General features: G+C 40.0%; 1 protein-coding gene across 2 annotated transcripts in view; it reads left to right on the forward strand.

The window, feature by feature from the left end:
* The window catches only part of mmel1 (membrane metallo-endopeptidase-like 1), a 108,455-nt gene that overhangs the window by 23,524 nt on the left and 69,988 nt on the right, over positions 1-14,943 (forward strand). For both annotated transcript variants that reach the window (XM_041205783.1, XM_041205782.1), the window contains exons 3-4: positions 11,065-11,124; positions 13,247-13,408. In XM_041205783.1, coding sequence (XP_041061717.1) covers positions 11,065-11,124; positions 13,247-13,408 — 222 coding nt within the window. The remainder of the gene's footprint in view (positions 1-11,064; positions 11,125-13,246; positions 13,409-14,943) is intronic.

Consider the following 14,943-nt stretch of genomic DNA (forward strand, 5'->3'; position numbering starts at 1 on the left):
TCTCCTCACCGTCCAAGGACCCAAACACTCCTTTCAAGTGAAGCAGCATTTCACTTGCATTTCCCCCAACTTAGTCTACTGCATTCGTTGCTCCCAATGTGGTCTCCTCTACATTGGAGAGACCAAACGTAAACTGGGCGACCGCTTTGCAGAACACCTGCGGTCTGTCCGCAAGAATGACCCAAACCTCCCTGTCGCTTGCCATTTCAACACTCCACCCTGCTCTCTTGCCCACATGTCTGTCCTTGGCTTGCTGCATTGTTCCAGTGAAGCCCAACGCAAACTGGAGGAACAACACCTCATCTTCCGACTAGGGACTTTACAGCCTTCCGGACTGAATATTGAATTCAACAACTTTAGGTCGTAAGCTCCCTCCCCCATCCCCACCCCCTTTCTGTTTCCCCCTTCCCTTTTTTTTTCCCAATAAATTATAAAGATTTTCCTTTTCCCACCTATTTCCATTATATAAAAAAAAACCCCACTAGAGCTATACCTTGAGTGCCCTACCATCCATTCTTAATTAGCACATTCGTTTAGATAATATCACCAACTTTAATTTTAACACCTATGTGTTCTATTGTACTATTGTCGTTGACATCTTTTGATGAGCTGCTTCTATCACTGCTTGTTTGTCCCTACAACCACACCCCCGCCCCCCCGCTCCACCTCTTTGTCTCTCTATCTCTCCGCCCCCCACACACACACCTTAAACTAGCTTATATTTCAACTCTTTCTTGGACTCGAACGCAAGTTCTGTTGAAGGGTCATGAGGACTCGAAACGTCAACTCTTTTCTTCTCCGCCGATGCTGCCAGACCTGCTGAATCTGAATCCTGTGTCTGAACACAGCAAGGTCAAAGCAGCAGTCATGAAGTTAGGGAAACTGAGGTCCAATGACTTTATTCCATGACTTCAAAGTGGGGCATATTAGTGTACAAACACACTATGCCAGCACAATATTTGTCAAATATATTTAATTTATCCCATTTAGAACACTGTAATTTAATTATTATAATCTTTTCATCTCTCTAAGTTTAAGCAGTGTTAACAATTAGAGTGTCTTAGGGACCAATTTGGACTTTCTCCAGTCACTATACTTTGACCAAGAGTTGAAGTGTTGATAAAGTCAAGTCACCCATACCGCTGCACTAATCTGACATAAATCACATAAATAATTGTTTTCAATGATAGACACCCCCAATAAAAACACAAATTTGTCTGATGAACTGCACAGTAGAACTCAAGTGATATTGTACAGTAGTGCACACAGTTCAACTAATCATTTGATTGCAGGAATCCTGTGCAACATTTATTCCTGCTGGGATGTTATCCTGCATGTAATCCGTTCCTGTGGGTGTTAGCCTGCATGTGATGCACTCCTGCTGATGTGTTAGCCTGCATACACTCACTGCAACCCTGAGGTGAAATCTCAGCCATAAGTTTTTTTAAATCTATTTTACAACACTATATAATGGCTTGTTCCACAAGATTTGAGTTTTATAGCATGCATGACATTAAAAGACAGCGTCATTTATGTTGGGGACATATCTACACATTGTGCTATTTCTTTCCAAATAGAAATAAATATGTATGATCTGATTGCCATTACATTTCAGTGGCGGGGGTCGGCTGCCCGCCCGCTGCCAAACCGGTGGGGCCCACACGCCATCCAAGGGCAAAATTCTGCCCAGTGAATGTGATTCTTTATTCAAGAAAGGAGGGAGAAAGAAAGCAGGAAACTATAGGCCAGTTAGCTTAACACTTGTCATAGGGAAATTGCTGGAATCTATTATTAAGGAGGTGATAGCGGGGTGCTCAGAAAATCTCAATGAAATCAGGCAGAGTCAACATGGCTTTGTGAAAGGGAAATCATGTTTGACTAATTTATTGGAATTCTTTGAGGAAGTAACAAGCAACATGGATAAAAGGGAACTTGTGGATGTGGTGTACTTGGATTTCCAGAAGGCATTTGACAAGGTGCCATATCATAGGTTACTATGCAAAATAAGAGTTCATGGTGTGTAGGGTGGGAGGGTGGGGGTAACATATTAGCATGGATAGGGGATTGGTTAGCTAACAGGGAAGAGAACGTAGGTATAAATGGGTCATTTTCAAGTTGGCAAGATGTGATGAGTAAAATGCCACAGTGATCAGTGCTGGAGCCTCAACTATTTACAATTTATATCAATGACTTGGATGAACGGACTAAATGTATGGTTGCTAAATTTGCTGATCTCACAAAGATAGGCAGGAAGATAAGTTGTGAAGAAGACATAAGGAATCTGCAAAGGGACATAGGTTAAGTGAGTGGGCAAACATTTGGTAGATGGAGTATAATGTGGGAAAATGTGATTTTGTCCATCTTGGCAGGAAGAATAGAAAAGCAGCACATTAGTTAAATGGAGACAGATTTCAGAACTCTGAGGTAAAAAGGGATCTGGGTGTCCAGATACATGAATTGCAAGAAGTTAGTATGCAGGTAAAGCAAATTACTAGGACGGCGAATGGAATGTTGTTGCTTATTGCAGAGGGAATGGAATATAAAAGTAGGGATGTTTTACTACAGTTGTATAGGGCATTGGTGAGACCATATCTAGAGTACTGTGTACAGTTTTGGACTCCTTATCTAAGAAAGGATATAAATGCATTAGATGCAGTTCAGAGAAGGTTCACTCAACTGAAACCTGGGATTGGGGGCTGGGGATATCTTATGAGGAAAGGTTGGACAGACTGGACCTGTATCCATTGGAGTTTAGAAGATTGCGAGGTGATCTTATTGAAACATATAAGATCCTGAGGGGACTTGACAAGGTGGATGCTGAAAGGATGTTTCTCCTTATGGGAGAGACTAGAACTAGGGGACATAATTTATAAATAAGGGGTCTCCCATTTAAGATGGAGATGAGAAGAAATTTTTCCCTCAGTGTTGTGGGCCTTTGGAACTCTCTTACCTGGAGACTGGCGGAGGTAGGCTTATTGAATGTTTTTAAGGCAGACGTATATAGATTCTTGTCTAACAAGGGAGTCAAAGTTATCAGGGGTAGGTGGAATGTGGCAATAAAGCCACAATCAAATCAGCCATGATCTTATTGAATGGCAGAGCAGGCTCAAGGGGCCAATTCGTATGTTTTTATATAAGTACAAAATACCCAGAGCTCAGTCACAAATTTGAAGCACTTTAGCATGTAGAGAACAAACACTGTGCTACTATTAATGATGTGTAACATGACTACAGAACTGCAAATCTAACTGGGAAGAATGCGAATGGAAAAGAGAGAACTTAGCTTCCAGTGGGCCATTCCAGCAATACAGCACATTGCTAATAGGACACTCACACACACATTGTCCTGGGGGAATGTTATCTTTGCAGAAGGGTGATTGACAGACTTTAGTTTCTGCTGGTGTTTTCATACACAGCAACATGATATTTAAAGGGATATTTAAAAAAATGTCTTAAACTCTCCCTTACCACTCTGCTGTTTTTTTGTCTACTCTTAAGCAAAGCATTCTTCATGCAGGCCACACGGAAAATTAATGAGTGTCTGTTTATGCCAATAATTTGCAGCATAATTACTTGCTTTCAAATAGTAATTCCCGATCCCTGCATTTGCTGGGGCCACCTGTTGCCACAATGAATTCAGAAAGTAAATAGTTTTTCATGAAGTGTGTATTTCCTTCCAACAGATCAGCAGCAGGAACTGCCCCAAATATCTGGCTGGCATTTCCTGAGGGCAGAATGGAAGTCCAGTCTATATGACTTGCAAGCACTTTGCATGTCTTCCTTTCTGAATGATCAAGGAGGAAATTATTAACCCTTTAAATTCATTGTATATCCCCAAGCTTTGGAGGACAGTATATCATTAATTTGTTTGTAAGTGTCTTTCTTCAATGGATGTAATCTTCTCCAGAACACTCTGGCAATTTTTCACTAAGCACATGTTTTGATTCAGTAGGCAAATGGGATTAAGGAAGATCAGCCATGGTGGAATAGACTTGAGGGACTGAATGCCCTATTCCTGTTCCTATGTTCATGTCAACTGGGATTCCTGCTAGAAAGTATATGTATATGGACATTGGGTGAGACTGATATTAGCCCTCCATGTGTAACATTGTTGGCAGTCCAAACTCATAGATAAAAATTGGCTACTCGAACAAGATACTGGGTGACTCCCGATGCTCATGGCACTGCCCGCCAATATAGCTCAGAAGGCATGGGAAGGAAATTGTAAAAGAAAAAAACACTACAGTCACCATTGTGTCACTTATAATTGACAAAGCAGCAGCAAATTTTATCAATGTTCTGAATGTGATTATTGTTTCAGATGTGATCATTGTCCCTGGTGACAGGCAGCATCTTTTCTAAGCAGTAGGAGTATCTTTTGTCTTTTTTTCCCTCCTGAGAATATGTTTGTGAAATTTGGGTCAGTCTGTTTTCTGTAAAATACGCTGAAAAACTATATCTTATACAGTCTGTATTTTCAACTCAGTGCCCATTTAACCACATTTGCAATTTGAAATCAGCGTGTCCACATACCCCTCATTTCTACTTGATGCTTCCAGTTCTGGTGTAAGCAGGAATTGTTGACTTCTCAAAATCTAATGTGACTTGGGAAGTAGCAGAAAGAACAAGCGCTAATGTGAACTAGGGGAGAAAGAGCAGGCTATGGGGAAAAGGGCCAGTCTGAACTGGCTGGGGTTGGAGTGAGTGCCAGTTTGAATTAGGAGAAGGGGAGAAGAAGAGTGCCTCAGAGAACTCGGGTGAGTGGGGAGGTTGGGGTGGCGGGGGAAGAAAGACTGTTTTCAGGTCACCGTGACAACCATATATAAAAAAGATTTATTAAGAGTATCAGTACATAGCCTCACAATTTCAGTCCAGGAAATAAGAGAGAATTCCTGCAACATTTGCTGTGTCCTTCCACTATACAGGTGATAGAAAGTTAGGTACATCTGTGCCATTGGTTATGATGAGACAGTGTCCCACCACACTTCTATTATAGCTATAGGGTGTTTTTGAGTTGTCAGATCTTCTAAGCTATTAAGTCAATTTTACTCATTTTCAAAGTTGATGTCAATGGAATAAGTAACCATTTGTATGGATTTAGAAAATCTTTCTTTATATTATCTTTGGTTAAGTTAGGTGCATTTCCTTTGGACTGGGATAATGGCCCAGAATTTGCAGCAGGAATTACAGTGAGCTGCCAGCCCTCTATTATTATTGTGTAAAACCCACAGCAATGTCCAGTGTACATACTCATGCAATTAAACATGGAAATTCAGAAGTTGCTGTCTGTGATACCCTGCTCTTCCACAGGGTATGCTGTTGCAATCTTTGCAGATTATATCATTTAGAAATTACTGATTTGTTGTGAATGCCAACTATTTACACACTAGGTTCTCAATGTAAGCAATAATAAAGATGAGCCTTGTTTTGAGATTTTAACAGCATGCCAAGTATTACAATCTCTGTAGAGAGCGAAAGATAACTTTAAAAAATTAATTTGAACTTCCACATAACAGCTGAAAGAATGACACAGCAAGATTTCACATTTGAAACCTTTTACTGTAGCAAGATCAAAAGCACTATTGACTAGGCACTTATACTTTGAACCACAAAACAGAAAATTCCTCTTTTTCTTTTAGCACAACTGAAAATATACTTCACTGATATACTTTACACCATCCTTTAAGTAGCCATTCAATTCTCCCAGACCCAGACCAAGGTGATTCTTTGCTTTGGTGATTCTTTTCCTTTTGCAGCCTGGGAATTATTAATCTCAGTCTTTCACAATGAGTTTTTTTTTTACCTTGGTGATTCTTCTTCCAGCATAAGCTAGGTGAATCTTCCAGCCTCATGAATTTGGTCTTTTCAATCCGAGCTGGTGAGAAAGTTCCAGGATAGATTGGAAATGATTGGCTTTCCTATTTTCTCTTTTTTAAAAAAAATATGAATCAGAAACTTGCTTGCATGACAGTGTGACAGTTGTATTACTAAACTTTTAATATTATAGTGATCTCCTTTGGAACATATTGATACATTAAAGGTGCTATATAAATGTAAGATGTCTATTTGGTGATGAAGTGCTTCAGACAACAGTCAAGAATAGTCTGACATGCAAGACTGTCTTCAATTGCATGTGTTCTCAAGTTGAATATTAAGTAAATATGAATGGTTATCTGGAGGTCAAGCAAAGTGATTGTCTAATTAGATAAAAACTGCTATTTTGACAGGATCACTCCCTAAGATTCCTGTCTCCCAATTGTTTTTGCTTGTGCTTGTGAGAGTTTGTTTATTGGAGGATCTGTGTCAATGAGTTGGATGAGTCGATGAGAGTGTGACTTGGTGTGTGAGTGTGAAAATATGTGTGTGAGCAAGCTGGTTCAATGAATACCTGCTCGAACATGTGTGAATGAGCACTGGTACATGAGAGTGAGCATATCAGTGAAAGAACAAATTCTTGGCTGAGGAAGTGTGAAAATGATTAGTCAAGTGTGCAAGCATAAGGTGTGTAAATGAGAAGGTAACTGATCAATAGTGCAAGCAGAGGGGTGAGTGAGTATAACAGAGAGCTAGGTGAAGTTAAAACATCAGTATTTGTGGAAAAGTTAAGGTTATGAACCCTGTCTACACTTTGTTACCACACAAGGACAATTTCCCCTTGTTCTAAGCAATAAAACAGTAACACTAATCAATGCGCACAGACTAGTTATAAAACACTGACTATGGGTGAGAAGTCAGCACTTCTATACATTCTGCACTGTGCAGAGTTTTCAGTGACATTGAGCACAGAAGGCATTATTCAAAATCTTGCAGCAATATGTTAAACTAAATGAACTGTTAAGACTGAGACCACCTTTTCTCCTGACGGGATCTCAGTTCAACAGTTGTAAATTGGGTATCACATATTCATTGTTGTGTGATCTCACTGACTAAAACATTTAGTCCATATAGGATCTTGTTGCCAATCTTTCATGGCTGGATACCTCTGACATTCAGGTGAGAAGATTTTTAAATCTCCTTTATTCAATTCTGGTGCAGTATTTGTTGGTTATTTATAGATGGATTTAAAAGGTGATCATTATATCATTAATGGTGACCTGTATATAAAATTGTTTTGTAAATATTTTGTATTTGTCAAATTCTAAGAAACAGATGGGGCAGATTTTCAACTTGAAGCTGGGAAATCAATGGAAATTAAGATCTTGTAGTTTCTATAATGGGCAGCTGATTCACAACATCCCTATCACAACTGTTAGCAGGTTGAAAATCTATCCCAACAATGTTTATGGAAATTAGTTGTTTCATTGGTACTGTTGACTTGCTCTGTGAATGGCCAATTAAATCTTTCAGCTTTACAATTTTGGTGCATGTGAATAATGGCCAATTCCTTTCCATATTGTGAGCTACTCTGACAGTTTCACCAATAAAACAGCATTCCCTTGCTACTGCACTGAAATGTTAATCTAAATGATGTCTTCTCTCATTCACTTGCCTTCAAATAAGCCAAGCAGACCATCAAGATGAAAGCACCAAAACAAAATCAGCTTGGTTTAAAGGAAACAGCTATGGAGTTCCCAAGGCCATGAAGTGTGGGAAAAACCGTTTTGCACTTCATTACTATTGTTGGTGTACAGTATATGATAATGTCACATTTGGAATTTTTTTCTCCATTGTACATGTTTGCTTAACTGTTTGCCACTCAGCTCCTGACCTCATTACAGCCTTGGTCCAAACATGGGTAAAAGAACTGAACACAAGAGGTGAGGTGAGAGTGACTGCCCTTGACATCAAGGCAGCATTTGACCGAGTGCGGCATCAAGAAGCCCCAGCAAAACTGCAGTCGATGGGATTCAGGGGAAAGCTCTCCACTAGTTGGCATCATACATTGCACAAACGAAGATGGTTGTGGTTGTTGGAGGACAATCATCTCGGTCCCAGGACATCATTGCAGGAGTTCCTCAGGGTAAAATCTTAGCCCCAGCCATCTTCAGCTGCCTCATCAATGACCTTCCCTCCATCATCAGGTCAGAAGTGGGGATGTTTGCTGATGATTACACAATATTCAGCACCTTGCAACTCCTCAGATACTGAAGCAGTCTGCAATCATATGCAGCAAGACCTAAAGACATTTAGGCTTGGCTTAATAAGTGGTAAGTAACATTCACGCCAGGCAACTGCCAGGCAATGACCATCTCCAACAAGAGAGAATCTAAACATCTCCCCTTGGCATTCAATAGCATTACCATCGCTGAATCCCATACTATAAACATCCTGGGCATTAGCAATGACCAGAAACCAACCATATAAATACTGTGGCTATAAGAGCAGGTCAGAGGTTGGAAATTCTGCAGCGAGTAACTCACTTTCTGATTCCCCAAAGCCTGTCCACCATCAAGACACAGGTTAGGAGTGTGATGGAATATTCTCCACTTTCCTGGAGGAATGCAGTTTCAACAACACTCAAGAAGCTCAACACCATGCAGGACACAGCAACCTGCTTGATTGGCACCCCATCCACCACCTTAAACATCCATTCCCTGCACCACTGATGCACAGTGGCAGCAGGATGTACCATCTACAAGATGCACTGCAGCAACTCATGAAGGCTCCTTCAACAGCACCTTCCAAACCATGACCTCTACAACCTAGAAGGACAAGGGCATCAAATATATGGGAACACCACAAGTTCCTGCAAGTTCCCTTCCAAATCACATACCATCCTAACTTGCAAATATGCCACCGTTCCTTCACTGTCACTGGGTCAAAATCCTGGAACTTCCTCGCTAACAGTAGTGTGGTTGTATCTACACCACATGACTGCAACAGTTCAAGAAGGCAGCGCACCATCACCTTCTCAAGGGTAGTTGTGGATGGGAAAAAAATGCTGGCCGAGCCAGTGATGCCCACATTCCCGTGATTGAATAAATTTAAAAAATAACATTGCAGCATTCACAAAAAGCATTTCATTAATCACACCTAATATTCTGTTTTTCACGTGATAATTGAATGCAAAGGTAATAAAACTATGTCATGAAGTAATTTGGCCTCATTTCTCAAGGGTTTGTAGTACATTTTTAACATTTCTGCTGATAATGCTCTTGATCATTATTGCTTTCTACAAACAATTTAATCTCCAAAAATCAAACCATGGAAAATGCATTCTAGATTTTGATTGCAAGACCATTCCAGTTGCTCATAACATCTGGATCAAACATAAATCCACACATCTTTGTGGGGGTTGGGGGGGTGGAGCAGAATTCTGACAGCTGAAGTCTTGCTTGTTAAAGCCACATTGAAAATTTCAGTATCTTGCGCATTCAACCCACCCTCTGTTTATATAATCTAAACTAATTCCTCAGTGCAGTATTGAGAAAGTATTGCCAGAGGTGCTGTTGCTGAAATTATACATTAAATCAGATCCCATCTGTCCACCACAGTGGTTTGGGTGGATGCAAAAGATTCCATTGCACTGTTCAGAGAAGAGCAAGAGGCTCTTTTGCTATTCTGGGTAATATTTGTTCCTCGACCAACTCGTGACTCAGGTCATTCACCTCAATTGCTGGTTGTCAGATCTTGCTATGTTAAAATTGTTTGCTCCATTTATTTACATAACAAGCAGGACTACAACACTTCAAAAATCAAATTGGATGTGTAAAACCTTGGATGTTGCTCAATGTTGCAAAGATGTAACAGTTTTTCTTCCCCAAATTTTAATACTTTGAACTAAATATTGTTTATATGCAACTTCATGGGCTGTTTACAAATAGAATTTAAAATTTTTTTGCCAAACACCTGTTTTTTAAATTACCTGTGAGATTAAGTGTGTCAGTACAGGAGGTCATTCTGTGAACAGTTGTCACTTGCTAGTTGTTACGTACTACGTGAATAACTTTTAATGAAATGGATGGTTCTGAGGGGGTTTCCTCACATTGAAAAGCTGAGTTGAAGGATCAAGGCTTATAAATGTAGGACAACAGCAAAAGTTGAGAAGAGACTGTTGAATAAATGTAACACATTTATTAAGACTAACTTAACCCTCGCAGTGGGAAACTCGCACAATCAGGTTGGCTTGATTTTACAATAAGATAAAAGCAAAAAACTGCGGATGCTGGAAATCCAAAACAAAAACAAAAATACCTGGACTGGCTGTTCACCTTCATTGCTCTCCACCTATCACTGGCCCTCTATCCAGCTCTTTTTGTTCCCCCCGCCAAACCAGATTATATTTCACCTCTCTTCTATTTTTACTTAGTTCTGTTGAAGGGTCATTCGGACTCGAAACGTTAACTGTGCTCCTATCTGCAGATGCTGCCAGATCTGCTGAGTTTTTCCAGGTGTTTTTGTTTTGGCTTGATTTTACTCCCTGTTGACATAAATGGAATTTAAAATCGGCGTGGTGTAAAACAGATAGCTGATTGTGTTAGTTTCCTGTCAGGTGGGTTAGATTAAAGTTACCCGAGACAAGAGTCTTGGAAGCTTGATGGATTATAGAAAGGAGGAAAAGCTGCAGAAGGTAAGAAGTTCCCCAGCTTTGAATTCCTGCAAAATAATGAGCTGGAGCAGAAAATGATGCAACAATTCTTGATTTAAGCACAGGAATCGTAGGTGGATGAAAGCATGTAGGATGGTGCGTTTGAAGCTCAGGAGGGAAGTTTGGGAAGGAATGACCAGTGGAGTATTGATAAAAGAAAGAGGAACAAGAATTTGCATTTATAGAACAATTTTCACATCCTTTAGACATCCTAAAGCGCTTCATAGCCAATGATGTACTTTTGAGGTTGTCACAATTTGTGTACAGCAAGGTCCCACAAATAATAACGAGATAAATGACCAGTTAATCAATGATTATCAAGAAGTAAATTTTGGCCCAGGACACCAGAGAGAATTCCCATGTTCTCCCCGGAAGGGCCTCTTTTCTCACATAGAGACAGATAAAGGTACGGGATTGGTGGGGGAGAATCATTTATCGTAGCTTGCTTGATACCTTTTTGCCTCTTGTTGGTGAATCAAAACTAAATAGATGTTGCAGTTTTCTGACTGAAGTCTTATTGTGTCCTTGGTCCTCAGACAAACAGTTCTCCAGCAGCTTGGACAATGTATGCATGACCACAGGCTGTGTGGCTGCGGGTGAGTGAGTTTCAGAGCCTTGCATTAATTATGAGTAATAAGTAACATCACTCACACTTGAATTTTAAATCCTATTAAAAATTTGTGTACCGCCTTATGGAAATAAATTGTTGATAAGGTGACAATAAATATGGACTACATTTTCCTAAAATAATTCATTTTAGTGGAAAAGTAGATGCAAATGCAAAGCATAAATTGCACTGCTAAACCCACATCTCTCTCATGAAGATGAGACTGAAGAGGAAAATGTGTCCTTAAATGTTAAATAGTAATTCTTATGTATAGCCATCAACTCATAGAACCTTACAGCATTAATGAGGCCATTCAGCCCCCGGGGGTCTCGTAAAATAGCAAGGAGCTGTGTGGGGATGGCTCCCAGATACAGTCCTGACGTCAGAGTGTTTTCTGAACGGTGGCCATCGAAGTGAATTGGCTGCCACTCCGAGAAGGCAGGCAGCCAATTTTCATAATTAAAGGATTTTTTTTTTACCAGTTACCTTAAATTGATTATCAACCTTTCCTCCAAAGAAATAGTATCTTATAAACTCTATTGAAATGCTTCATAATCTTGAACATCTCTCTTAAATCTCCCCTTATCCTTCTCTGCTCTAAGGAGAACAATCCCAGCTTCCCTGGTTTCTTGACCCCTGTGACTAGACGTACTCTGGCTATTGATACCTTCTGTGGTAGTGAGAGACACAATGCTTCGTGGTAGCACACATTGGAGCCTGATGTGCTGCATTCTCAACCTCCAAAAGGCATCCACCACTGCCTAAAGCAGTTGATGCACAATGTGAACCAGTCAGGGTTTATATCCTTCATGATTAAATAACACACTAACATTAATTGTCCAGATTAGTGCATGAGGAGCAAATTAGAGGTTGCAAATGTGGAATAGTAGTTGGCAATGATGCCTTATATTCAGGTGAGAACAGGAGAAAATGGGAATGAAAAGAAATAAAATAATACAACCAAATATAATTTTGAAAATTGTTTTTAAATAATCATAAAATATTACAGTGGCATAATACCATCAGGATAGGCAGCATACATATAACTTGTTTCTTTGTTATTTGGTTTAACTGACTCCTTGGAGTTTCTTCCATTTACAAGATCACAAAGTTAGTTTAGCTGAAGAAGATCCTTGAGCCTATTTAATTTCATATTCCCAGAATACAAACTCCATAGTTAAACAGCCCCCTGACACAGTCTAGATTAGCGCATGAGGAGCAAAGATTCATAGGGGAAAAATGGGCACATAGGCCAGAGAGCAGAAAGTTACCAGTTTCCATGAAGCTACAATCCTGCATAGGTTAGTACATTTTGGTGAGAAGGGTTGGGAATGAAAAATTGATGATGGGGTAGGGAAAGTTGAAAAGAAACACTCCTCGGGAGTTTTTTAAATCTATTCTTTCATGGGATGTGGGCGTTGCTGGTAAGGCCAGCATTTGTTGCCCATCTCTAATTGCCCTTGAACTGAATGGTTTGCTGGGCCATTTCAGAGGTCAGTGAGTCAACCACATTGCTGTGGGCCTGGAGTCACATGTAAGTCAGACTGGGTAAGGATGGCAGTATTCCTTACCTATGGGATCTGAGTGAACCAGATGGGTTTTTATGACAATCAATGATAGTTTCATGGTCATCATTACTGAGACTAGCTTTCAATTCCAGATTTATTAATTGAATTTAAATTCCACCAGTTGCCATGGTGAGATTTGAACCTATGTTCCCCCAGAGCATTTGATAGGAATACAGGTCCAGTGACATCACCACTATGCCGCCACCTCCCCTCAAGGAGTAGAGCAATGTACTCTGTTCATTTGGAAGAAAGTTGTCATTTTTGTATCAGGCTAATTCTGAATTGAATTCTCCAACACTCTTCCTGGTTAGGAAGCCCATGTCCTAACAACCCACCCTACAACAATATTTTTCTTAATTTCTCTCTTTATTCTATTAATGATGATTTTCAATTTACGTTGTCTAGTTACTGACCAGTGGAAATGATTTATCCCTGTTCAGTTTATCAAAATACTTCATCATGTTGAAATACATGTAGAAACATAGATAACACAGTCCCAAAGAACTGGATAAACTGTACAATTATTTTATTTTTCCTATTAAGCTGCACGGATAATCCAGAATATGGATCCATCTGTCTCACCATGTGAAGATTTTTACAGATACGCCTGTGGGGGTTGGCTGAACAGGCACATCATACCAGAGACCAGCTCTAGATACAGTATATTTGATATTCTAAAAGATGAAATGGAAATCATTCTAAAAGGTAAAAATCCAAGACTAACCAGACTGGAACTCAAAAAGCTATGTTATTTTCAAATAAGGCGAAACAAAAACACTGGCTGTCCTTCTGATGGGAATTACAGATAAATGACTTAATTTCCTTCAAATGCAACAGAAATGATTATCAGATAGTGCATGGCACTTGAAAGGCGATGGGCAGGACAGTTCATGAACATAAAGTATGTTATTTTAAGCCAACCCATCCAGTGGAGGACTGACAGGATCTGATTGGCAACTTGTTTTTAAATCTGACGTGATTTTACATTTTGTTGACTTCACTGGAAAGTAAAATCAGACAAGGTACAAAAACAAGAGGCTGATTCAATCCCGTAAGCTTCCTGTTAGGTAGATTGGGTAAAGGTTATGCACAAAGTTTTTTTTAAATTCTACATAGATGTGTTTTTGTGTGCATAGCACATTCCCATGGATTATAATGGATATTTTCATATATGGATGCACTCAGCTATAGTTTCTGCACATTTCTTGACATATTCTTATTCTGGTGAATGTGGCAACCAATATACAAGGAGAGATCCAGTGATTATACTATATGTAAAAGTTTACAGAAATATCTAGTCCTGCTATGAAACACCATAAATTTACCCAGATATATCAGTAGCACAAAACGGGTACAAAAACAAAAATACCTGGAAAAACTCAGCAGTTCTGGCAGCATCTGCGGAGAGGAAAAAACAAAAAACTGCGGATGCTGCAAATCCAAAACAAAAACAGAATTACCTGGAAAAACTCAGCAGGTCTGGCAGCATCAGCGGGGAAGAAAAGAGTTGACGTTTCGAGTCCTCATGCCCCTTCAACAGACCTGAGTGAATCTAAGGAGAGAGGTGAAATATAAGCTGGTTTAAGGTGGGAGAGGGGGCGTTGGGTGGGGGGAGAGAAGTTTTGGGGGGGTGGTGGTGTGGTTGTAGGAATAAGCAAGCAGTGATAGGAGCAGATAATCAAAAGATATCACAGACAGAAGAACACAGAGGCATTGAAGATGGTGATATTATCTAAATGAATGTGCGAATTAAGAATGGATGGTAGGGCACTCAAGGTACAGCTCTAGTGGGGGTGGGGTGGAAAGGCTAGCAGGGCATAAAAGATTTAAAAATAATGGAAATAGGTGGGAAAAGAAAAATCTATATAAATTATTGGAAAAAACAAAAGGAAGGGTGAAGAAACAGAAAGGGGGTGGGGATGGAGGACGGAGTTCAAGATCTAAAGTTGTTGAATTCAATATTCAGTCCAGAAGGCTGTAAAGTGCTTAGTCGGAAGATGAGGTGCTGTTACTCCAGTTTGCGTTGGGCTTCACTGGAACAATGCAGCAAGCCAAGAACAGACTTGTGGGCAAGAGAGCAGGGTGGAGTGTTAAAATGGCAAGCGACAGGGAGGTTTGGGTCATTCTTGCGGACAGACCACAGGTGTTCTGCAAAGCGGTCGCCCAGTTTACGTTTGGCCTCTCCAATGTAGAGGAGACCGCATTGGGAGCAACGAATGCAGTAGACTAAGTTGGGGGAA

This window comes from Carcharodon carcharias, chromosome 15 (assembly GCF_017639515.1).
Source record: "Carcharodon carcharias isolate sCarCar2 chromosome 15, sCarCar2.pri, whole genome shotgun sequence".
Classification (NCBI taxonomy): domain Eukaryota; kingdom Metazoa; phylum Chordata; class Chondrichthyes; order Lamniformes; family Lamnidae; genus Carcharodon; species Carcharodon carcharias.